Source organism: Mobula hypostoma, chromosome 24 (assembly GCF_963921235.1).
Source record: "Mobula hypostoma chromosome 24, sMobHyp1.1, whole genome shotgun sequence".
Classification (NCBI taxonomy): domain Eukaryota; kingdom Metazoa; phylum Chordata; class Chondrichthyes; order Myliobatiformes; family Myliobatidae; genus Mobula; species Mobula hypostoma.
In genome coordinates this window covers 29977250-30004511 of record NC_086120.1, presented here as the reverse complement: position 1 = coordinate 30004511, position 27262 = coordinate 29977250, and the positions used below count along the sequence as shown (strand labels likewise).

Genomic DNA, 27262 nt, shown 5'->3' with positions numbered 1-27262 from the left:
ACAATGCAGGTGCCCGTGGCTACCCCTCAAGTCTGGAGAAAGTGGGAGGAGCCGAGGAAAAGTTGTTGAGGGTGAGGACGAGTTCTGCCAGATGGAGAAGGGTGGTGGTGGAGGAGGGAAACAGGTTGGGTCTTTCATTGAGAAAGAAGCAGAAAGCTTTAAAGCCTTCTTGATGTGGGATAGAAGTGTATAGGGACTGTACATCAATGCTGAAAATCAGACAGTCAGGGCCAGGGAATTAGTGTGAAAGTTAGTGAGGAGATCGAGAGTATGAGAAGTGTTGTGGATGTAGGTGAGAAGAGTCTGAATGGGGATAGAATGGAGTCATGAGTTCAGTGGGGCAGGAACAAGCAGAGACAATGGGTCTACCTGGACAGTCAGGTTTGTGGATCTTGGGTGGGAGGTAGAAGTGAACAGTGCGGGCTAAGGGAACCATGAGTTTGGTGGCAGTGGATAGGAGTTCTCCAGAGTGAATGAGTTCAGTGATGGTGTTGGAGACAGTTTTCTGATAGTCCGGACTGGGATCCTCTTCAAGGGGTAATTATGATGAGGTGTCTGAGAGTTGCCACCTGGCCGACAGCACTCCCTTTGTCTGCGGGTTTGATGGTAAGGTTGGGAATGGTGCAGAGAGAATGGCAGTCGGTACATTCAAAGGGGAAAGTTTCAAGGAGTGTGGAGTGCTAAAATCAAGCTGGTTTAAGTCTATTGTATTTCTGTGAATGCCTGCAAGAAAATAATCTCAAGGTCATATATGGTGACATATACAAAATGTACTTTTATAATAAACTCACTTTGAATTTAATTATGAGTAATTTATTTCCTCACCCAGATGCTGTTATCATCCTGTTATACAGGCTCTAAAGACAACCAGTGAATCTTATATCTTCTCTGTGTGGCCCGATTGACAGCATAGTACATTACAAATATGACTAACATAAATTATATAAATTAAATTAAGTAACATGCACTTGAACCATCTAAATGCTCAATATTTATTGTTTATTAATTATTTTTTATTTCTCTTTTTGTATTTCCACAGTTTGTTGTCTTTTACAGGTTGGTTGGTTGGTTGTGGGTCTTTGTTGTATGTGGTTTCTCAATAATTCTACTGTGTTTCTTTGTGCTTACTGTGAATGCCTGCGAGAAAATGATTCTCAAGGTAGTATATGGTGATGTATATGTACTTTGATAATAAGATTACTCTGGTGTCCCTGCTCCCAAATACTATGCAATAACCTCTAAATGTGTAGTCAGCAAACAAAGAGAATGAGACCAGCTCTGGCTATAGTGTTCCCACCTCCCACATTAAAGCTACTTGATAACTGCCACTGTTGGAGGAACTGGAGGATTCCAGGCCTGTGCTGAATAACCCAGAGCCAGAGCTTCCAGATGTGAAGGAAGAATATATTGGGCCAGAATTTACAGAATGTGTATCGACAACACTGCTTCACCCATATAAATAGAAGTGGGTGGTGGCAGTGAGTATGCTACACACAGAAAGCAGTCAATGGTACACCAAGCAATGTCATTTTATCCAGAAAATAAAATCTAAATACAACAAACAAGAGAAAATCTGCAGATGTTGGAAATCTGAACATCTACCGAAGGGTTTCATCCCGAAACATCGACTGTACTTTTTCCCATAGATGCTGCCTGGCCTGCTGAGTTCCTCCAGCATTTTGTGTACGTTGCTCTAAATGCAACAACTTCTGATAAAAGCCAAATATTTTCTCTGGACAAAATGCAGCAATTGAAAGATAGTTAAATAATGTTAATAAAGTTAATCTTATAATTAAGTGTTTACTAATCTTGATTGACAGAGAAATTGTCCAAATATTTCCAGTCTGATTGATTACAGTGTTGTCATTAAGTGCAGCCTTAAATTTTGTCGTGCACCAGTCCAGTGAAATAACCAGTCTTTATCTTTTTTGAAAAAGTAGAAAAGTTAAATGCACTCTTCAGCAAATGGACCAGTCCAGCGTTCAGGCAAAATAAAACCCCAACAACATTCAAGCAGAAAACCTAGACAACATTCCGACAGAAAACCAAGACAACATTCAAGCATGGGCTGCTGAGTGAAAAGTAACATTTGCACCACAAATGACCATCACAATAAAAGGACAATTTAACCAACTACCTTTCACACACAGTGGTAGGGTGCAGAGCTCGGCTGAGAAGTGGCAGATGGAATTCAATCCAGAAGAGTGTAAAGGTCAAACTTAAAGGCAGAGTCCAATGTTAATGGCAGGATTCTTAGCAGTGGGACCTTGGGGTCTACACCCACAGATACCTTAAGTTGCTGCACACATTGATGGGGTGTTAAAGAAGTTGTATGGCCTTCATTAGTCAGGGGCCTGAGTATAAGAGCCATGAGGTAATGTAAAAGCAGCTCCATAAAACTCTGGTTAGAGCCTACTTGGAGTTTTATGTTCAGTTCTGGTCACTTCATTCTAGGAAGGATGTGGAAGCTCTAGAGAGAGCACAGAGGAGATTTACCAGGATACTGCCTGGATTAGAGAGCATATCTTTTGAAGAAAAGTTAAGCAAGCTATGGCTTGTCTCTTTGGAGCGAAAGAAGATCAAAGGTGACTAGATAGAGATACAGTATATAAGAAGACAAGAGGCATAAACAGAGTGGATGGCAAGTGCATTTTTTTCCTCAGGACAGAATCAACTAAATCAAAGGGGCATAATTTTGAAATGATTGGAGGAAAGCATCGGGTGAATGACAGAGGTAGGTTTTTTATAAACAAAGAGTGTGGTAAGTGTGTGGAAGACACTGTCAGGAATGGTAGTAGAGGCAGCTATATTAGAGACAGTTAAGAGACTTTTAGGTAGGCACAAGAAAAATGGAAAGTTATGTAGGAGGGAAAGTTAGATTGATCTTAGAGTAGTTTAAAAGGTCAGCACAACACTGTGGACTGAAAGGCCTGTACTGTGCTGTGCTATACTGTTCTTTGTGCTAAGTAAATGTCCCACCATCAACAATATGGAGTCACCATTGACTAGAAGCTCTGACCAGCCATACAAATATGACAGCAACAATAGCAGGTCAGAGGTTGGATGTCTTGCAGTAAGTGACTCACTTTCTGACACCCCAATACCTTTCCGCCTTCTACAAGGGCACAAGTCAGAAGTTGATAGACTACTGGCCGCTTGCTCAGATCAGTGGAGTGCCAATAACTCTCAAGAGGCTTGACACCATCCAGAACAAAGCAATGCATTTGACCGGTGCCTGCCCACCATCCTCAGCAGTTGGAAAGTGCACCATCTGCAAAATGCACAGCAGTTACTTGCCTAGATTACTCCAACAGAGCCTTCCACACCACCAAAGGCAAAGGCTTCAGGCGCCTGGAAACGCCACCGCCTGCAGATTCCCCTCCAAGCTGCACACAGATAATTGGAAATTGTGCTGTTCCTTCGTTGTCCCTGGGTCTAAATCCTGGAACTCCTTCCCCAGCACTCAATGGGAGTACCTTCATGAGACAGACTTCAAAAATTCAAGAAGGTTCCTCGCCACTTTGTTCTTAAAGGGCAGTTAAGGATTGGTAAAGATATCTGGCCTTGCCAGTGATGCCCGAACAAAAGAAAAAGGTTCAGTTAAAAAAAAGCTCAGCAAATGAACTTTCATTACATCTCCAAAACACCGTGATTTTAATTCAATTGTAAAGGATTTCAAAAAGGTCCTGCTGTTCTGTAAGGTTCTATATCAATGCAAATTTTCCTTCAATGTGCTTGAGGAGCTCAGTAGGTCAAGGGACTCGGCCCAAAATGTTGATTGTTTACTCCTATCCATAGATGCTGCCTGACCTTCTGAGCTCCTCCAGCACATTGTGTGTACTGCTCTAGTTTACTAGCATCTGCAGAACCTCTTGTGGGTGCAAATCTTCCTTCTTTTCTTAGCACTTACCAACACACATCTTTACCAAGCATTTTTAAGATTGCAGTGAACATTTTAGACCTAGTGAGCTGTTTGCAACTCTTTCTGTTGGTTGCACAGGTTGGGACCACCTTTTGAAAATTTGCATTTCACAACCACCTACTCCAACATTCAGCAAAATCAGGAGCCAGTGTTATTATTCGAAGAAGAGGAATGTGTTTTCCCAACATCCTAGCCAACATCTTCCCAGCAAGACACAGCAGTAAATTCAGCACATTGCTCATTGTGGAGTCTTGTTATGCGCAAAGTATTTGCATATGCAACAAAATCATCTACGCTACAAAGTAATCTGCTCTGTGTGAAGCTAATTGGGTTGCATGGTTTTATAATGACACACGATGTGACTGCATTCCATTGTTCTATTTATGTTGTGTCATATAGGGGGTAATGTTAATCTGATTTGCCGTGTGGCAAACCCATGAGAGGAAGTGGATTGTTCATTTCACTCCATTGGCTGCGGTATAGGGTGGCATGGTAGCGTAGCCATTACAGCGCCAGGTTCAATTCCCGCCGCTGTCTGTAAGGATGTTCTCTCTGTGACCAAGTGGGTTTTCTCCAGATTTCCACGGACCTGAAGGAGGCATCCTCTGGTTGCTCCAGTTTCCTCCCACATTCCAAAGACTTGCAGGTTAGTAGATTAATTGGTCACATGCATGTAATTGGGCAGCGTGGACTCATTGGGCCTTGCTATATCTCTAATTAATAAAAATTTTAAAAACAGGAAAGACAGATGTGATGGAAAAGCATTTTCCCAAAGGCTGAGTTGGAATTGCCCTACACTCCAAGATCATCTACTTACTGGAGCAGATTTAATGAATTGGTTTTCTGGGCACCTACTAGGAGTATGTATTATGAATCCAGGGAGTGGAAGTCCTTGCATCGCGTAAGTTAATGGACAAAATTTTCTGTGTAGCTTGTTAACCTCTGTACTTGTATTCCCATCCAATGCTCCCATCATCATGAGCAATGCACCAGGAGCATAAATTTAGAAATGTGGCTTCACTGGTATTTTAGTGTCACACCTATGATTTGGTCCTGATAAAGGAAAAAGATCTTGCATTTATATAGACTTCAATCAAGTGCCTTTCAACTGTAGACAGATTAAATTGCAAACATTAGTGATTATGGTTTAGTGATAAACCCAGCCACCGAGAGACAGCTGCCTTTACACCCCACCTGGCTTTCCTTTCTGTTGAAATCAGAGTCATATTGGGCAGGGGTAAAATTTGATGCCATCTTTGAATAATCCACTCGGGAGGGCAGATTTAGTTCAATGTTTCATATATTAAAAATATGGCATCTCTGTTTCTCTTTGGCTTTCTCAGCATGGCAATAAGTGCCAGGCTTATTAGATATCCTTGACTTCTGACTCAGAGGTACAATGCTGCTACTGAACCATGGCTAACCTCTGACCTCTGCTTCAGGAGAAGTGTTGAGTCATTTCGTTGAGAGTTTTCTCCACCCCCTATTAATTAATTACACAATGTCATTCACCAGAGCTTTAAAATGTACTCTCTTTGGAAGTACTTTGGGGCAAAACCAATCTTCCACCCAATGCAGGGTTAGGGCAGAGCTACACCTCTTCACCTCCAAGAATTTTGCCATTTCAGTACGATATTTACTGGGATAGATTCAATGAATTAGGGCGGTTCACACTGAACTTTGCCCTACTATCAACCTGGTAAATGCATATCCCTGCATCTCACATGTTATAGGCAAATATTCATGTACAATTCACTAACTCTACAAGTTGATCAGGCATAGTTCTACACTGAGATAAGTTTTTAATTTGTTTCGCCCTTTTGATAATCAGTATACACAATATTTCTCAGGTATTGGCAGCTCATTTCGAGAGCAAGGAAGACTCAAACCTACCACTGGCATTAATGGTTGGTCTGCTGACGTTTTCTTTTATACATACCTCGAGTATCAAACGGTGGAACCAGAATATCTGAATGGTACTAAACCCTGACCTCACCTAAGCCAGCAACTACAACCTACGACAAGAAAGTCTGCAGATGCTGGGAATCCAAGCAACACACACAAAATGCTGGAGGAACTCAGCAGGCCAGGCAGCATCTATGGAAAAGAGTAAACAGCCGACGTTCCGGGCCGAGACCCTTCATCAGGACTGGAAAAACAGATGAGATGTCAGAGAAAGAAATTGGGGGGTAGGGGAGGAAGAAGTACAAGGTAATAGGTGATAGGTGAAACCGGGAGAGGGGGAGGAGTGCAGTAAAGAGCTGGGAAGATGATAGGTGAAAGAGATAAAGGGCTGGAGAAGAAGGAATCTGATAGGAGAGGGTAGAAGATCATGGAACAAAGGGAAGGAGCAGCACCAGAGGGAGGAGATGGGCAGGTAAGGAGATAAGGTGAGAAAGAGAAACAGGAATGGCAATGCTCAAGGTGGGGGGAGAGGACAATTACTGGAAATTCAAGAAATTGATGTTCATGCCACCAGGTTGGAGGCTATCCAGAAGGAATATAAGGTGTTGCTCCTCCAACCTGAGTCTGGCCTCATCGCACCAGTCAAGGAGGCCAAGGACTGATATGTCGGAATGGGAATGGGAAGTAGAATTGAAACGGGTGGCCACCAGGAGATCCTGCTTTTTCTGCGGATGGAGCATAGGTGCTCGGTGAAGTGGTCTCAAAGTCTACGTCAGACCTCACTGATCTACAGGAGGCCACACCGGGAGCACCAGATACAGTAGATGACCCCAACAGACTCGCGTGTTACCTCACCTGGAAGGACTGTCTGGGGCACTGAATAGGGGTGAGGAGGAGGGCGTAGGGGCAGGTGTGGCACTTATTCCACTTGCAAGTGTAAGTACCAGGAGAGAGATCAGTGGGGAGGGATGAATGGACAAGGGAGTCGCATAAGGATTGATCCCTGCTGAAAATGGGAAGTAAGGGGGGGGGGAAGGAAAGATGTGCTTGGTGGGGGGATCTCATTGGAGGTGGCGGAAATGACAGAGAATGATGTACTGGCAGGGAAGCAACTGGGATGGTAGGTGAGGACAAGAGGAACCCTATCCCTGGTGGGCAGGAGGGGGTGAGGGCAGAATTGTGCGAAATGGAAGAGATTATGGTGGAGGAAGGAAAGTCCCTTTCTTTGAAGAAGGAGGGCACCTTATTAATTCTGAGACCCAAGTTCCTTATATTTATATATGTAAAATGTATTCCTAAAGAGGGAGAATGAACATGCCGGTAAACACTCATTCTCCAAGTATGGGCTTCTCAACACATCTTACTGATAATGGATTCTCCACTAAACTGGCTACCCTGTTATATAAGAATATACGTGAAGGCAACGGCAATCTCCTGAACTCAAAAGCCCTGTTTCAGACAAGTGAATACTTTTTGATCTCCAGCACAGTCTCTCCAGTTAAGGGTCCAACATTATGATGCACTACCTTAAATACACAGAAATGAGGCAAGTGATTATCTAGATTCAGAAAGAAGGGGTTCAGAATATGCTGCCAAATTTAAGACCTATTCATTTTCCAAACCAAACAGCAGTGTGGAACCAGGAGTGAACAATCTAAATAAAATCTCACTATGTAGATTTTAGATTGGCAACTAGAAACCTGATCAATTAATCTGTGAGACTGATCCTATGTTTAAATCCAATAAAACAGGTTAAAGACTCTAAAACATGCATTTAATATTAAAATATAACTGAATCTAATTCTCCATATTGATAACTATAGAAATCAAACACACTTTAATAAATGACATTCATATTTTATTGAATCAATAGTTTATACATATTGAATAGATTTAGTGTGCTATGTTGGCCTCCTAATCACGGTGAGGGCAAAATGGGCGAAATTGGACGTATTTGAAAGAACAAAATAGGCAATAACAAAATCTAACGTTTTTATACCATGTTTCATGTTACTGACTTCATTGGGGGAAAAAAAAAGAAGCCAGCTATGGTGCAAGAAGGGTTGCCAGTGTCTTTTTCACATTTCTAATCAAAGATCAATTTCAGTGGCTATCCTTTTGAGGAGGTTGGGTAACTAAAACAACTCCAGGTTAAGATTGCTCTCTTTGGAGGAAGGGATTGGAGGTACATGCAATGGAGTCTTCATAATTCCTAATGAAAGTTGACTCCAGTAAATGGTTTACAGTGCTGGGGGTTGCAGGGAGAAGGACAATGCATTTTAAAAAATAAAACATAAACTGGATTTATGAAGAGCATTCAACAGAACTTTCCACCCAATGAGTAACAAGCTTGAGGAATACATTTTGACAAGTATGCAATTGTTTTGTCCTTCGTGCATTTTTATGACTAAACTTTTAAAATGTTTTATTTTCTTTAAAATACTTCAGGACATCCTGAAGGGGACATGAGAGGTGCGATAAAAAGGATGCTTATCTCTGTTTTTAACAGAGAGGATTGAAGGATGTAAGGAGACACCTTATTGTGACCCCTGCTATCAAAATGCAACATAACAGATCTCCCTGCTCCTCTCCTGAATTGTAATAACAGAAGTATTTTGAACGCTTATGTTGTTAGTCTTTTTAAAATGTGATGTCCTTCTCTCTGAATCCTTCAGCACTGTAAACCATTTACCAGAGTCAATTCCATTAGGAACCCCTTCCTCAAAACACAGCAACCTTACCTGAAACTATAGTAAATTACTGATGCAGTGCTACATCAGTTGTCACTACCACAGCAAGCTACATCATTTCTCTAACAAAATGGTTCACAATGGAAATAACAATGAAATAACGAAGGAAGGTAACGGACCTGTGGGTGAGAGTGGGGGAACAAGACTTTTAATCATATTCATTCACTGTTAAGGCATTGTTTTGCTATCAATTTTACACTGATCCAATTCTGCAATTGTACTTTAGAAAATGAGAGCAGAGGACCATGTCTGATAATTCAGACCATCACTAAGACTGAAAAAGATAAAGAATCAGACATTAGACCACACTGATCTTAAAGCTGAAAAAAATGCCAGTGTATATGGTGCATTCACAACAATTTACTTGTTGCAATTAAAACTTTTCTAAAGGCAAAGAAAATGGGTTAATCTTAAACCCAAGGAGGGTACTGACAAGGACATAATCCCCACTGCGTGAAAATGCAAAATAGATACAAATGAGTACATCAAAAGTAAGGAATTGGTTCATTCAGGCATGCAGAAACCAGAAAAGTCAGATCAATTACATAGATTCAAACTGTGGAAAAAAAAGATTTCTTTCAAATGTTAGGAGAATGTAAAGAAATTTGGCAGAAGTTTGTCACCCAAAGGGGATTTGTCTAGAAATGCAATCCCAAAGTCTGAAATCTTTCAAGATATTTAGGAAAGAAGGTATCGTTGCAAAACAATCCATTCTTGGAGTTGTACACATCAACAACATATCGCAAGACAGGAATGAATATATAGATTTGACTGGCTGGTCCTTGGACTGTCAGATTAACTAACAAGCCATTCCTTGAGCCAAGAATGCCAATCACCCCAATACTGACATACAATGCAAACATTATTTCTCTGCTTAATATAAATTTGATACCAAAGCATTGAACCACTTGCGTCTCGACTAAAGACCATGCCATATAGAAAAGAAATAGCCATATCAAACATCTGGCAGGTGCAGCTCCTAAAATGGTACGTACCATTATATAAAGCAAATAATGAGAGAAACAGTTGGGATAGTGTTTGTGCAAGTGTTTTCATGCAGGGAACTCATTACTACATATTGTACCATTTGGTAAACAAGGCTTTTAAGCAGTAAAGCAGAAAATTGGTTTAAAAATTACACCACCATGGACCACACTATAAATGTTAAATGTAAAATATCTCAGCTGTAAATATTCTATCTCAACACAGAACACTTCACCAGGATTCTATGCTAACATCACTCATACGCAGAGAATTTATTCCAAAATGCCCTGTGATGAACTACAACCTTGGAAGTAGTGTGCTTTGTTTATAATCAGCCATTAACACAGGAACCAGCTAACGCATCTTGCCGTAGCACATCCCTTGCCATAATACTCACAAACCACAACCTTACATTCTTAGTGGCATTCGCATTTGTAGAGAAAAATCTATCTCGCACACATTCCAGGTTGCACTTGGCTCGCTTACGTGACACGCAATGAATGGTTCAGCTTTGCCTATTGAGCGAGAATCGAAGTAAAAACAGAAAATAAATATTTCTGACATATCCCTCATCACAGACAGGCTTCTGGCACAGCTCGACTTTAAAATAGGGTTTCCTGGTTATCCCACCGGCTTTACTGTAATAAGTTTAAAATGGAAAATCTCCCGAAGTCCAAAGCAATAGTCTGTCATTAAAGAGATATGGAAAGTGGAGAACAATACGAAAAAAACAATGTGGCTCTACATTCATTTAAAGGGTTTCATCTCTTTGTAGTAAAAGTGAACAGTAAATCTGCAGAGCCAGCAAGTAAATCGCAGCAAATCTTGGGATTGCTTTGTAAAAGAAATGATCTTTCGATGTTGGGTTACTTTCATGGGATGTTACAGTGAAAGAAAGGGATAATGTACGGCTGTTCTCGCTGCTAAGCGGGACTAAACACGATGCCTCTTTAAACTCGGCTTGCAAACGTGAACGACGATTCTGGAATCAATGTAACTTGCAAACCTTAAAATTGTGTAAGGTTATTTTAACTGTTAACCTGCAACATTTGCATTAATACATAGAATGTATTTAGTTCATTCCCTTTGAATTTTTAGTAAATTGTAAAATAATTATCAGTTTTAAATTAAGTCTTTAACACTTACACCTCTTTTGGAAAAAAAAGAGAAATTGTGCTTCGTGATAACTTGACGAAACCCCGAAATATTACCTAGATAAGAGCAGATATAAATGACAATTCCCTATGTTGCCAATTAGTCTAAAGAGAAAAAAAACATTGAGTGGCGACATTTTAAATGTAATTTTAATCAAGTACTTTTATGCCTTGATTAATTCATGTCTTTTAATTTCATCATTATTATGTTCAAGAAATAAATTTATTCGGATTAGTATTGCCATTTTATATAAAAAAAACTAAAAAGAACTGAATTGAAATATCTTATAATACTAAAGATTTAATGCTTAAAATTCTATTAATATCACTCTCTTTATGATTTCCCATTAACTGCTATGCTGCCCTATGCTGTAGGTGGTGCTGATGATGTTCAAACCTTTGTGCATGCCTGTGAATCGGTCCTTCAACACAGTTAACTCGTATATCTTCCCAAATTCCTCAAAGAGGGGCTTCAGATCATTCTCCTCCAGGTTCCGTGGGATCTGGCCAATGAACAGCTTAATGGCGTCGTGGTCCTTCATCTGGCTGTGGTTGTGCTGGAGATCAGCTCCGTTCATGGGCTTTAGCTGGTGCTGGGGCGGCTGCTGCTGCTGTTGTTGCTGCTGCTGCTGCTGTTGTTGCTGAGCTCTGTCTGCCTCTCTCAGTCTGGCCATCGCTAACCCACAGAATGAAGAACACAGGAGGCACCACTCAGCTGTAGAGAAAAGAAAGACTTCCTGTTTCAGCCTGCGCGCTCAGTGGTGACACCCCTTGAGGACTGGCTGTCTGGAAAAGCAGCTTGTATATTCCCGTTCAGTTTAGCAACAAGCGGGGTTTAAAGAGCTCGCTTTTAATTAATCCAGGGAAGATGGAATATGTGTTTTTGAGCCTCCATCAGAAACTTTTGCGCAATGCATGGGGAAGCAAGTACATAATATCAGACATGAAATGCAAAAGAGAAATTAAGACACTGCGAGAGAGTTACCCTGAACAAAATAAAATCTCTCACATGCATCTTATGACATACAAGAGGGCTTGTGTATACATCAGTTAGCTAGTCAAGCTGTGTTGCTTAAATCCTGCCCATTTTAGTCATTTGGTGTACACCCCACTGACCAAGGAATATGGAAGTGTAAAATCCGGTTCACTGCAAGCCTTATGAACGCCACAGGATACTGAATGCTCGGGTGATCCAAATTTCAAATTTGCCATTTAAAATTAGTTTCCGGTCACCGACTTCTGGTTTGGATGAGCTGTTCTTTGCAGGGTCAGTGGGCGGGGGGGGGGGTTGTTGCTGAGAGGGGCTGCTGTGGTTGTTCGGGTGGCACAGGGCTTCATTCGCTGTCACTGCTTTACAGTCTGTACAAAATAGAACACTGACGTGCAGATCTTCAGATGTCTGCTCGAGCTGAGCCCTTTTTATACCCAGCAGCAATTATTATTTGAGCTCACCTTTGAACTGCACAACCTAATCACTACCCCCGCCTCCAAATCCCCCATAGAGTAAGGGAGAGGGAAGAAGAAGATAAATTTAAAATAATGTTCTCATCCAAGCATCAAGATAATGACAATCTATTGAGACAAGCACGGGACCCAGGATCATTCACCCCCACAGGAAGAAAAAGGGCAGAACACTGAACAGTGAATTTTGGCTTTAAAAATGTATACAATAATCAATTAACACTTGCTAATAGTTTCTTCCAAGAGAAAAAGTAATATAATTTATCATTCGTAATAATTGAATAATTTCCTTCGTCCTTTAGTTTAAACTCACTGGGTTGAGGGATCACAAAGCTTGGCAGTAACACACTTTCCATTTCAGTTTCCCAGCAGCAGCAGCAGATAATCCCTGAGGCAGGGACGAGTGCTTCCACTCTCTGCTCCAACCACATCCCTCTAGATCATTTTCTTAAGGATTATTTCCTGCACCGCTATGATTGCCCCATTCCAAAACCCTTGCAATCTCTATGAGAGATTACCAATTTAATACCAACACCCACCCCTACCAGCTTCTGAATTGAGATTACACAAATTTATTTCACACAAGACCTTTAAAGACAGCAGACTTTTATCAGTTTTTGCCAGATTTGAACCCTAGCCCCAGGGATAAAAAGACAGTATCTAACCTTTTGAAGCAGTAAATCCTTCTACTCTAGTCCATGCATTATTGGAGCTGGGACAGACTAATCCAGTTTGGTAGTCTACTAGTAATAGATATGCATCACTTTTTTCAATTTTTAAAGAAGGTAGCATCTTTACTTAGTGCCACAGCTAAGATGGATCAAACTGGAATGAATCTGCAGCCATAAAAACATGTATCCACTGAATGATATTTCATAGGATAGTCTGTGTATAATTTAGCCTTCTCTAATCAAGTGGTGCCTTTATGGAAGGGGAATTCTGCATCTCTACAGTATCTGCTAAGATCCTAGAACAAAGGTGAGGGTATTCAACACAATAAGGCACAGCCAAAGGCCATTTGGCCTGTTGAATCCATGCCTGTTCTCTGCAGAGCAGAGCGGGTAGTTGGTGAGGTCATCTGCTCTCTTTACTGTTTACAACGGGTTTCTGTGTGCGGCCAACACACAGGCTTGAGGTTGTCAAATGTTCCTTCTCCACTTTGAGCAGCCATGAGTTGGGATTGCCATGCGTCAATAGGGATGTTGTCTCTTTCAAGGAAATCCTTTAAAGAAAATCCTTGAAACTTTTAGTCTGCTGACTTGTTAATGTCTTCCCATAACCAAGTTCAGAGTCAGATGTCTGATGCAGATAATTGTTTCCTATTCTGGCTCCCCTTTCAACCCTTCTCTTCACATCACCTCCCTCTGGTGCCCATCTCCTTTCCTTTCTTCTATCATAAACTATCCTCCCCTGAGAAATTCTTTCTTCTTCAGCCCTATCACCTATCACTTCTGAACTTTTTATTTCATACCCCCTCCCCGAACCAGTTACCTTACCCCTCACCTGGTTTCACCTGTCACCTGCCAGCCTGTAATCCTCCCCTCCCCCCAACTTTCTTATTCTGGCATTTTCCCCCTTCCTTTCTAGTCCTGATGAAAGGTCTTGGCCCAGCACTGACTGTTTATTCCCCTCCATAGATATGCTGAGTTACTCCAACATATTGTGTGTGTTGCTCAAGATTTCCAACATATGAAAAATCTGCTGTGTTCAGAAAACTGGTATTGGGCGTGCAACCATTGTGGCTTTCCAACGGGAATCAATTGTATAAACAAAACCTTCAATGCCGGGGATGTTGGTCTGTGAGAGGACACTGACATTGGTACACTTACCTTACCAGTGGTTTTGGTCGGCTTTGTGGAACCAGTATTAGTAGAGTGTCTCCAATACTTTGCTTACCAGTTGTAGCCCATGTATATACCTGTTAAACCATATGTCATTTTGGAATCCTGATCTTCAGAACTCCTTTTCCTCCAATCACTGCATTGGAGTATTGAAAACAGTTGGTAAATTTTATCCCTAATGTCTGTGGGGCGAGGTTGTTACCAAGATATAGGATAGTCCACGCTTCTCACCCTCTGATCATGGAACTTCATGGTTAAAGGGGGCAGGTTGGATAAAGACCTTTGCTTTGTGGATATTGAGTGTCAAACCTATCAACCAGGTCAATGACAATTTGCTCACAAACGTGAGGTTGACTGCATATCGTATCTCAACCACTGAGGTCAAAGCCGTCTTGGGTCTGGAGGTGAGATGACAGCGTCTGAACTGTGTCTCCTTCACCCAATGGACTAGTTCCACTCCAGAGGGGAAATAGCAATTTTCAATAAACTGAAAGGGTTAATTTCACAGGTAGGCACTTGGCACTTCAGCATTGTTTTCTCTATACACTGCAGCTGCTTTCACTGTTGACACTGTTTAATAGCTGCCATTCCTTACTAAACATAAGACTATTCAGAGAGATAAGCAGGTGTTGGCAGGGTAAGTAACTGACTTGACGCTCAATCCCCAAGTGCAATCAAGATACTGGTCCTGACCTCAAACAAGCAAAGGCAATAATATTAATTTCTTTTTCTGACAGTAAAGTGAATGTAGCAGCTAAAATGGAAGCAACACTCCCCCCAGCAGGACACCTAACCCCAAATGGGATCCTTGTTCATGAAACAGATATTATGTTGACAGAGCCAGAGTATATTCCTGGGATGGCAGGACTTTCATATGATGAAAGACTGGATTGACTACGCTTATACTGGTTGGAATTTAGAAGATTGAGAGAGGATCTTATTGAAACATATAAAATCCTAAAGGGATTGGACAGGCTAGATGCAGGAAGATTGTTCCCGATGTTGGGGAAGTCCAGAACAAGGGGTCACAGTTTGAGGATAAAGGGGAAGCCTTTTAGGACCAAGATTAGGAAAATCTTCTTCACACAGAGAGTGGTGAATCTGTGGAATTCTCTGCCACAGGAAACAGTTGAGGCCAGTTCATTGGCTATATTTAAGAGGGAGTTAGATATGGCCCTTGTGGCTAAAGGAATCAGGGGGTATGGAGGAAAGGCTGGTACAGGGTTCTGAGTTGGATGATCAGCCATGATCATACTGAATGGTGGTGCAGGCTCGAAGGGCCGAATGGCCTACTTCTGCACCTATTTTCTATGTTTCTATGTTTCTATATACCAGCAATCAAGGTAACATTTTAGCAAATTATATGCATGAATCTGACTGTCAACACATGAATACAGGAAAATGGGAGGAGTAGTACACTTGGTCCTATGAGCTTGCCCTGCCATCCAATATGATCATGACTGATCTGCCTCAGCACGACTTCTGTGCCATCTCCCCATTGTTCTTAATTCCCTGATCTTTTAAAAATATATATACCTCCTCTTTAAACACCTCTTATGATTTAGCACTCCAAGCCCTCTGAAGAAGCGGAGAACCCCTGAGATTCTCCGTCCCCCATCCCCTTGTCCTGTAGTTATGTCCGTCCCCGCCTCAGAAACATTTAGCCATTTATCTTATCATGGCCATTTATGATAACACATGTTTCAATAACATCAGCTCTCATTTTTTCTCTGAACAGAGAACTTACTTTCTTAGCCATTCACGTTAGGACATCCCTCCACCTCAGGAATTAGCCTAGTGAATATTGTCTCAAACAGACTGATACAATAGGTTCAGGACCCATTTGCTTCACTTGCATTCCTCATCTCAAATAATGCATATTATGCAAATGTGTTCAATTATCTCTTCTCTTCACAGCTGCTAACTGGCCCACTGAATCTCCTACCATTGTTTCAGTAAGTAAAGGCTTGGGTTGGAACTAAGCCTAGAAGTCACTCTGGGTTTCAAAGGTGAATGGGAATGACTTCTTTTCTTTTGCCGGCATCGAAGTAACATGATCTGAACACTGAACGATTGTGTCTAAATGCAATCTATGTCCAGCTTAGACCAACAGCTTGAACATCCCCTTTCTTCATCATAATATTCCATAATTCCCAAGATTCTGTCCAGCCAATCAAAAGAGGAAAATAGTCTATTAGTCGGCTGCAAGTAGGAGACTTCAGCAGGATAGTGGGTCCATTTTAGTTGAGCCAGTAGTGCGGAGACTCCTGGGAAGAATAGATAGAAGTGAGTACCATATATGATTGCTGCCAAAGGGCTGTGATTGTGAGAAGGGTGAGGGAATGCCAGCTGACCAGCCAGGCAGAGCAAACCTTCAAGAAGATTAAGATAAAGAATCCTCTTGCTTTACAATCTCTCCTTCCAAAATTGTGTTGTACAACAGACAGACACCACGGACCTGGATATTGACAGGTATCCATCTGACAAAAAAAGAGAGATGGATGGCCAAACGTTTTATCCAACTAAACACTGGGGAAAACCGGAAGTCAATGCCGTTGTTCTGTCACAAACTCTGTTTCCTCATCATTGATTTCTTCTGTCTCCCTGGCAACCAGCTGAAGCAGAACCAGACTGTGTGAAACCTTACTATCACGTCTGACATTATGAGGCACTGACTCAAGAATATAACACCATACCAGTGATAGTCAATTATATTATTTGAGACATAAGAATACAGTGTGGACAACTATGCTTCCCTTCTCCAAATTAGTACCATAGGACAGTATGGCAAATCAAATGCACAGGAACTGCCTGATACATCATGGGCACATCCATCCCCACGATCAGTAGTATCTACAGGAGATGCTGCCTCAAGAAGGTAACATCTACCATCTGGGCCATGCCATCTTCTCACAGCTACTGTCAGGTATGAAATACAGAAGCCTGAAGTCCCACACCACCAGGTTCAAAGACAACTACTTCAGTCATTTGGTTGTTAATCAACCCAGACAACCTTAGTCACTACCTCAGTGGAGCAACATAATGGCCACTTTGCACTACAATAGATTTTATTTTCTTATAGTTTTCTCCAATTGTATCCTTTTTTGTAGAATTTATGTTAAGTTGCCTTTCATGTGAATATTAGGTATCTGATGCTTATCTGGTTGCAATGCTGCTGCGACTAAGTTTTTCATTGCACCTGTGGATACACGTATTTGTGCATATGGCAATAAACTCAACTTTGACTCCAGACCAAGCAGCTATGTGACATCTCTATGCCAACCCTTTTCAGCCTCGGTGCTTTTGCCTCAGGTCACTGGCTGCCGAAACATTTTGTCTCTGGTATTGATTGTTCCATTGTATCTGGCTGGTATTCCACACCCCCTCCCATTCTACTTTCTGTAATCCTTAGGTCATAAAATGTTCTGCTGCCCGTGTCTTAGCTCATACCTAGTCACATTCAGCAGTATTAAGCAACATCCCTATTTAAAAATTCTTGTCATTCTTCTCAAATCGCTCTACTGGTTCAACATTGCCTGTTGCTGCAAACTCCTCCAGTTCCTCCAAATTTGGATTTCTGCACTTCCCAGGCTTTGACCGCTTCACCACTGAATTCTGTGCCTTTAATATCCAAGACACGCATTTCTCCTAATCCTTTCCACCCATGCTTGGATGCTGAAATTTTAACCTGAGAAGTTATAGAAGATACATATATTTGTCCTTGTTATGGGAAAAAATTGTTCATGTCCAAATTACTCAATTTCAGAAATGTTTTGATCAATGCAGGGGCTAGTGAACTTTAGTTGCTGTTGTGCATGCTCCCATGTCCACTTCTCTAACTATATTTAAAAACTCTTGTTAACCAACACACATAACGCTGGAGGAAATCAGCAGATCAGCCAGCATCTATGGAAGTGAATAAACAGTCGGCATTTTGGGCCGAGACCCTTCATCAGGACTGGAAAGGAAGGGGGAGGATGCCAGAATAAGATGATGGGGGGGAGGGGATGGAGTACAAGCTAGGAGGTGATAAGTGAAGAAGTGAAGCCAGGTGGCTGGGATGGGGTGGGGGATGAAGTAAGAAGCTGGGAGGTGATAGGTGGAAAAGGTGAAGGGCTGGAGAAGAAAGAATCTGATAGGAGAGGAGAGTGGACCATAGGAGAAAGGGAAGGAGGATGGGCATCAAGGGGAGGTGATAAGCAGGCGAGGAGAAGAGGGAAGCAGGGAGCCAGAGTGGGGAATTGGTGAAGAGAGAAGGGGGAGGGGGGAAATATTACTGAAAGCTGGAGAAATGGATGTGCCAACAGGTTGGAACCTACCTAGAAGGAATATGACGTGGTGCTCCTTGAACCTGAGAGTGTCCTCATTGTGGCAGTAGAGGAGGCCATAGACCGGCATGTTGGATTGGGAATGAGGATTGGAATTAAAATGCTTGGCCACCAGGAATCCTGTTTTTTTGCGGAAGGGTCCACCAATGTAGAGAAGGTCATATCAGGAGCTCTGAATACAATAGACAACCCCCACAAACTTGCAGGTGAAGTATTGCCTCACCTGGATGGACCGTTTAGGGCCTTGAATGGAGGTGAACAGGCAGGTGTAGCACTTCTTCTGGTTGCAGAGGTAAGTGCCGAGAGGGAGATTAGTGGAGAGGTACAAATGGATTAGGGAATTATGGAGGGAGCAATCCTGGTGGAAAGGGAAGTGAATATGTGTTTAGTGGTAGGATCCCATTGAAGATGGTGGAACCTCCACCACCTTCAACAGGACCCTACCACCAAACACATCTTTACCTCCACCAACCGTACAGCCACTGCTTTCTGCAGGGATTGCTCCCTCTGTGATTCCATTGACATTCATCCACCCGCCACCAATCTCTCTCCTGGTACTCATCCCTGCAAGCAGTTTAAGTGCTACACCTGCCCATTCACTTCCTCTCTCATCTCCATTCAGGGACACAAACTCTCACCTCCATTCCAGGGTGAGGCAACAATTCACCTGCAAATCTGCTGAGATCACCAACTTTATCCAGAGCTCCCAATGCAGTGTTTGACATAGACTGGGGGACCGCCTTGTCAAACACCTTCACTCAATCTACAAAAACAAATCTCCCAGTGGCCAACCATCTTAATTCCAGTCCCTATCCCATTCCAACATGTTGGTTAATGGCCTCCTCTACTACCAATACGAGAACACTCTCAAGTTGGAGGTACAAAACCTCATACTCTGTCTAGCTACCTTCCAACTTGATGGCATGAACATCGATTTCTCCAACTTCTGGTAATGTCTCTCCTTCCCTCTTTTCCAATTCCCTATTCCAGCACACCCCTCCTTTACCTCTTCTCCTCACCTACCTATCAACTCCCTCTAGTGCCCCTCCTCCACCCCCTTCTCCTGTGGTCCACTCTCCTCTCTTATCAGATTCTTTCTTTTCCAGCCCTTTTACACTTTTTATACCTTTCACCTCTCAGATTCTTACCCCATCCGTTCCCCCCTCCCCCACCCCCCCAGGTTTACCTCTCACTTTCTCTTTCCCCTCCTCCCACCTTCTTCCCCCTTCCTTTTCAGTCCTGAGGAAGGGTCTCAGGCTGAAAGGCCAACTGTTTATTTATCTCCTTAGATGCTGCCTGACTTGCCAAGTTTCTTCAGCATTTTGTGTGTGTTGCTCTGGATTTCTAGCATCTGCAGAATCTCCTGAGTTTATTAAACCAACATATTGTTCATCTGCCCTCATATCACATTGTGATTGATAATACTGCAATAAAATGCTTTGGGATATTTTTGCTATATTAAAGAGGCTATATATCATAATGGTTTTTGTGGGTGCTATATGAGAGATTTTTTTTAGTTTTTCATTTTGTTTATGTTAATTGAAAATGGACCAGTTAGACCACATTCACCATATCAGGTGGTTACAGTTCATGAATGCCATCCTGTGCATCCCTCAGGATTATCAAGATGTGCAGTCCTCTAACACTGCTAAACATCATCAAAGTTTTAGTCCCCCAATGAAGTATTTGTCATTATGATGCATCTATAAGCAACTAGATTGGGTTACAATGCCAATGTTTCCAGACTGAAGCATAAATATTCAAGTCTACAGAGCCTTCCGGATTGCATAATATTTGTAGAGTTTCTTTGGGAGAGAATATATATCTTAGTCAATCTATTAAAATTTAGCCTCCTGATGCATGGCTTTTCCATCTCCATGTAGTTGTTTCTGCAATGTACACCAACTATGTACCAACGGAAATGGAAATCAGAAATACATCTTGGTGTCATCTTGCAAGTCTGCCAGAACTTCCCTGCTATCATATTCAGCCAATTTGTTTACCTGGAGGCAGCAGTGCTTCTCATTCCTGCAGCTAAACCCTCAACAATAATGAGGTGGCCTACAGGGAAGAAGTCATCCCCCTGACATAGTAGTGTCAAGAAAACAACCTCTTTTGCAAATGTTGCAAAAACAAAGGAGCTGATTATGAATTACAGGAGGAACGGAGACGGACTAACCCCTATTGGCATCAATGGATCTGGGGTTGAGAGGGTAAACAGCTTTAAGTTCCTTGGCATCCACATCACCGAGGACCTCACATGGTCTGTACACACCAGCTGTGTGGTGAAAAAGGCACAACAGTGCCTTGTTCACCTCAGACAGTTAAGGAAGTTTGATATGGGTCCCCAAATCCTAAGAATTTTCTACAGGGGAACATTTGAAAGCATTCTGACTGGCTGCATCACTGCCTGGTATGGGAACTATACCCCCCTTAATCGCAGGACTCTGCAGAGAGTGGTACGGACAGCCTGGTGCATCTGTAATTGTGAACTTCTCATGATTCCGGACATTTACAAGGACAGGTGTGTAAAAAGGGTCCATAGGATCATTGGGGACCTGAGTCACCCCAACCACAATCTACTCCAGCTACTACCATACGGGAAGCAGTACCGCAGCATAAAAGCCAGGACCAACAGGCTCCAGGACAGCTTCTTCCACCAGGCCATCAGACTGACGAACTCAGGCTGATTTGAGTGGACTCTATGTTACATTGACTGTTCTATTTATTATAAATTATTATAAATTACTATGATTGCACATTGCACATTTAGACAGAGACGTAATGTAAAGATCTTTACTCCTTATGTATGTGAAGGATGTAAGAAATAAAGTCAATTCATTCAACTGTTTCATCACTTTAGTGATTCTCTGTCAGAATCTGTTACACTCTATATTTTCTCCTGTACTTTCTGTGACCCAGCCTGACCTTTTGAACCCACAACCATCCAATTTCCCTACAACACCCACATAAATAGTGACATTATCAATAATAGATTCTAAGTCCTTTCAAATCTGCCAAATTCACCAGACCTGAAAAATGTCTATTTTGAACTTCTCTGCCCTTGCAAACCATCACCCCAACTTCAAACTCCACTTATTTAACATAAGGCTTAAAATGTAATTCTGTTAATCCAAGTTGACTCTCAAACAATCCTTCTCTTGTTCTTTTTGAAATATATTGGCTCTCAGTCACACAACGACTCCTAATTAAAACTTTCAGCAATGTGTGTAGATCTGTTTGTTGGTTTGGCTCTCTGTGACCTCTTCCGGGCCCAAAACATCCTCAAACTCTTCATTCCCTTGATCAGCTGGTGTTTCCTTGCCTCTTCCTCCCTCCCCTTTCACCCCTCCCTTTACAGTTACAATTGTTTACACCCACTGGTCCGATACCTTCAATCTTTTTATATATGTAACAAATCTTAACCACGCTACCCTTCTTCATTCAAGACTACCTGAAAAAATCCATTTTTAAGCCAATATTTGTCAGTTTTCATGTCCCCCTTCTTTGTCTTCATGTCTTCTTTTTACCCCCTCTGCCTCTCTGACTCTACTTTGGAATTTTTCAGTTAATGAAGTTGGTATAGCTATGCAAGTTATGGCACATGGATATTAGGAAAATGAAGGGTTAGATTGATCTTAGAGTAGATTAAAAAGTTGGCACAATGCAGGGCAAAGAGGCTGTAATGGGCTGTATTGTTCTATGTTCATCATTATTATATTATACGAGGGGTGATTGATAGGTTCGTGGCCTAAGGTAGGAGTCAATTTTAGAAAACCTAGCATATTTATTTTTCAACATAGTCCTCTCCTATATTTTCACACTTAGTCCAGCGGTCGTGAGGCATATGGATCCCTTCTTTGTAGAAGTGGTCCACAGCAGGGGTGATCGATAAGTTCGTGGCCTAAGGTAGAAGGAGATGAGCTATTAACTTCAGACTTTCTGCATTTTCACTCAAAGAGTTGAATTGCACGTGCATGTAATGAGAGCGTCTTGGACCTCCAGGAGGTCCACAGCAGGGGTGATTGATAAGTTCGTGAAGTTCGTGGCCTAAGGTAGAAGGAGATGAGTTATACAGCTCTAGTTACATGCACATGCAGTTCAACTCTTTGAGTGAAAATGCAGAAAGTTTGAAGTTAATAACTCATCTCCTTCTACCTTAGGCCATGAACTTATCAATCACCCCCGCTGTGGACCACTTCTGGAGGTCCAAGACACCAACTTCGACAAAGAAGAGATCCATATGCTCCACAACCGCTGGACTGTGTGTGTAAATGTAGGGAAAATAAATGTGCTAGGTTTTCTGAAATTGACTCCTTCTACCTTAGGCCACAAACTTATCAATCACCCCTCGTAAGTTCAGATTCAGGGATTCAAGAAAATGGCCCTTTTGGAAGTCATATCCTTGGAACCATCTGAAAGACAGCTCATCCCAAAATATACCAAAATTATTAACTCATATTTAGTTAACACATGATTTTGAACTTCAATGCACAGAAGTCTCTAGTGCTGATTGAAGAATTGTTCTTCAAAAACAGATGAGACACAATAAACTGTTGCTTCGGCTCCCAGTACCTGCAGGAGGAACTCAGCAGCTCAGGCAGCATCTGTGGAAGAAAGAAGTCATTGACATTTCAGGTTGAAACCCTTTCTTGAGAGTTTGATGACTCCTTTAATGGTGCCCTGATGCACAGCTCCAACCTGAAACATTGATCATTCCTTTCTTCCTACAGATGCCACTCAACCCACTGATTCATTATTGCATTTCTATAGCATCTTTTGCAGCTTCTAAACCTCCCAAAGAATTTTATCGAGTTAATTCTGCTCACAATTTTCAAGCTCCCCCCAAAATATGACAATACTCAGTAACGTTAGTGATCTTGACTGATAGCACACCAGAGATATGTACTCTTCTTTGAAATAACACAACAGGATAGATCTTTAGTGTTTACCTGGAGGTGTACAGGTGGTATCAGATAGCTCAGTTTACCAATATCAAAGGATCAGTGTCTGGGCAGAATGAGCACTATGTAGTTACTAGGAACTATTGCAACATTAAGTCTTTAAGCTGCCAATAATCTCCAGGGTATGGACCCTGGATTTGTTGTATTTATTGAGTGAGAATGTTAACAGGCAGTGCCTCTATTAGCATTAAGGTCCCCAGGATAGTATTGAGAAATATCGACCAAGTTGTCATCTTGCTATCAGGGTCAGCTTTGCTGCCACTGTAACTGAGATATATTCATTGTCCAGATGAGGCACATGAACCAGAACAAGACTGGCAACAAGTCAAGAGAATAAACAGAGCTATTGTTATGAGATTTAATGTTGTGTGTGTTTGGTCAGGACTAATATGAAAAAATAGGATTATCGGACTTGGGATTAATGATGGCTATAGGGTTGGGGGCATTGAGAGCAGGGGAAGAGAAAAGGAAGATTATGAATAAATTATTGCTTGTTAATGTCTTGCTGGATTGGAGGACTAAAAATGAACTTTTCTTCCCAAAAATATTTAGTTTATTTATCTGGTGCTACCTGGCTGATAAAGGAAAACAGCCCCGTGCCAACTAATGCATGTAAGCACATCTCCTGCCCTCTACTTTTTGAACTTTCAAAGTTGAGTTTGTTGTCACGTGCACTATTTTTTTTATTTTATTTAGAGATACAGCACAGAACAGGCCTTTTCAGCTTTACAATGACCAATTAACCTACTAACCGGCACATCTTTGGACTGTGGGAGGAACCTGGAGCACCCAGAGGAAACCTGCACATTCCAGGAGGAGGATGTATGAATTCCTTACAGAGGACGCCAGGATTGAACTCCAAATTCAGATGCTCCAAGCTGCAATTGTGTCATTCTAACTGCTACGCTATCGTGGCAGCATGTATGCACAGGTGCAATGAGAAGTTGTCTTCTGTGTTATTCTGCTGAGTGTTCTGGGCATGCTGGGCTGGCGCCAGAATGTGTGGTGACATTTGCAGGCTGCTCCCAGCACTTCCATAGGTTGTGTTAGCTGCTAATGCATTTCACTGTATGTTTTGATGTACAAGTGGTAAGTAAATCTGAATCTGAATCTGAAATTTACTCGCAGCAGCATAACTTAGAGAACTGTTATTGTTCCACCTAAACCTAATGAGTGGAAGGCAAAGAAAATTACATTGAGCAAGCTCAATGCTGAGAGTTCACTTTCGTTTGATATCCTCTGGTTAATGTACCTTGCTGAGCCATGAAGTGTCTCAATGGCTTAATGGATGGTACAGCGGAGAACAGAGAGCAGGCTAAGTGAAATGTGACATTCATGTGCTGAGTGAGCCAATTGTGACTGGGGCAACATTGCAAAAGAAAAACTGCATTTAGACAATGTGTCATCTTTTGAGGGATGGAAGGACAGAGGGAGGGGCTACCAAAGAGTCAAAACCCATATTTTCCCACTTTAGGTAAACACTGGCCCCTACTGGATAGGGCACGCAATTAGCATGAGCAATTATGCCAACATAAAATCATACATCTTTTCTTTATAAAATATGCAATAATCTTCAAACTTCTGGCGTAGAGAAAATTTCTCCCACCCAAGCAGAGAGCACACAGTAACTTTCTGATGTACAGAACAAAATAAGAATTATTCCCAATTGCTATGTTTCATAACTCTAAAGCATAAAACTAATCGAAAGAAAAACATGGAGCCGGGTATTACGTGTCTTAGTTTTGTTTTACTTTAGCAAGGCGCACACAAATGAGATGGTGACATAATAACGTATGCCATTCACGTACTTTTACATATAACCTGTAATGAATTATGTAAACAAAGAATGCTTAATCAAATATATATACAATATTACTCAAATATTACTGAAATATTAAATACACAACACTCTTCCTTGCTTAGCCATAAACTCCAGCTCAATATAAAATGCATCTCAACTTATATACATATGTATATGTAGTATTTTATATAATACAACTACTATATAGACATCCAGAGCATAGTAAATTTTAAATTGTCTTATTCAGGCAAAAGGATGCAATCACTGTGGAGGATTTCTTACTCTTGTGGGATGACATCTTTCCTGACAGGGGGTCATTCTGCTTGCCAGGTGAGATACGTGACTGTGAAACAAACTTAAGTTCTGGGGCCTCCTCTGTGGTGGTTGTAGGGGTGGATTCTAGGACAGCAATTAGTGATCTGACAGCTCTGGACTCCTTTCTTCTGGACATGCTGGCAGCCCAAACAGTGCACGGCAAGCTGCTCGATCTGCTGATCTATCCCAGGCCACTGACCAGGCATCAAGCCAACACTCTTATTTTGACCATGCCTAAATAACCAGCATGTGGTCTCCCTCAGCTCGGATGGTACAACAGCTCTCAATCCCCACATAAGGCAACCTCCATCAAGGGCAAGTTAATCACAGCACTGGTAAAGATGGAGGAACTGGAGCTTCCATTGCACATTCCAGCCAATATGGGTGGCCATGTAGATATGAGACCCTGTGGTGTCTTTTCTGGTTTCCCTTTGTATCACCTCTGCCATAATAGGGAGACTTTCGATTTGCATTAGGAAGAATACGTCAAGAGGAAAGACCTCTTCTGTAAATTTTTCAGGAATTTCCTTTTCCAAAATGAGACAATCCAGCCAGAGGGTGGTGAATCTGTGGAACTTGTTGGTGGTTGTGGAGATCAGTTTATTAAGTGTATTTAAGGCAGAGGTTGATAGATTCCTTCTAAGTCAGGAGAATGGAGTTGAGAGGGAAATAGATCAGCAATGATCAAATGGCAGAGCAGACTCAATGGGGTGAACGGCCTAATTCTGTTCCAATATTTTATGGTCTTATTATCATTTTTTTATCAACAACATGCAGATTAGTGCTCTTTTTGAAACTGTTACTTCACTTTTTTATCATTCTCTCTTCTCTGTACAGACCATTTATTTTCGCTTGTCCAACATGGTCTATGTATGTGTCCTACTTTATTATATTTTCTGCAATTTTTGCCTTTAAAGCTGGTGCAGATGAACTCCTTCCACAATGGTAAAGCAATTTATTCAGCCAGCTCAGTTTGTTTAGACCTTGCAATTTTGCTCACATTCACTTTCATTCCTGACTGCAACTCAATTGTACCCCTGTCTGCCTTTTCCATTGATACAGTGATTTCAACTGCTCTTTCTAAATGTGAATTGTGTTGTAGATAGGAGCCTTTTTTGAATGTTTTCTTGTAATATTTCACAAATTAAATAATCTCTCAGTGCATCATTAAGACCATGATTGAACTGACAATGCTCGATTCAACCACGCAAGCAAAAATAGACTCTCCTCCTTTTGATTCCACTTATGAAATCCAACAATCAACAACGGGTTTGTTTCTAAATGTTCCTGCATTACTTTCAGAATATCAGCAAAACTCATTTCGACTGGTCTGCTTAGACCGGTCAAACTTCTCAACAAACTATATGCTCTTCCACACAATGCACTCAACAAATCTGCACTTGCTTCTTCATGGCTGTTTCATTTGCTTCAAAGTACTGCTCACTTCCCTCAGCATACGATATTCAGTTTTCTGTTGTGCAATTGAACACGTCTATCCTTCTGATGTGGCCAGCCATTTCTGCTCTTTTTAACTCATGGTGCATTATCACTTAGTACTCACTGCTTATGAATCTGTGACTTCATCCATTCTATGTCATTTTTAAAAATCTCAATAATTTTTCCTTTTCTGAAGAAACTAGGTGCTGTGATCTCTTTATCAACTCAAATGTCTTTTTTCCCTTTGTGAAGAAAAATCCATGCTGCGCTTCAACAGGTAGGTGGTAGTGGTGGGTTTGTTTTAAATCTTACTCATGCCACCGTTGTGTTTTGTAACTACCAAGCATAAAATGAATTGAAAGAAAAAGACAGACCCAGGAAATGCGTGTCTTGGTTTTGT

The 27262-nt window shown here is 41.6% G+C and overlaps 1 protein-coding gene across 4 annotated transcripts in view; it reads right to left on the bottom strand.

Annotated features, from left to right (window-relative positions):
• LOC134337532 (CUGBP Elav-like family member 4) overlaps positions 1–11413 on the bottom strand; it is a 588910-nt gene extending 577497 nt beyond the window's left edge. For all 4 annotated transcript variants that reach the window (XM_063032625.1, XM_063032624.1, XM_063032626.1 and 1 more), the window contains exon 1: positions 11113–11413. In XM_063032625.1, coding sequence (XP_062888695.1) covers positions 11113–11389 — 277 coding nt within the window. In that variant the 5' untranslated portion in view covers positions 11390–11413. The remainder of the gene's footprint in view (positions 1–11112) is intronic.
• Positions 11414–27262: the final 15849 nt, after the last annotated feature.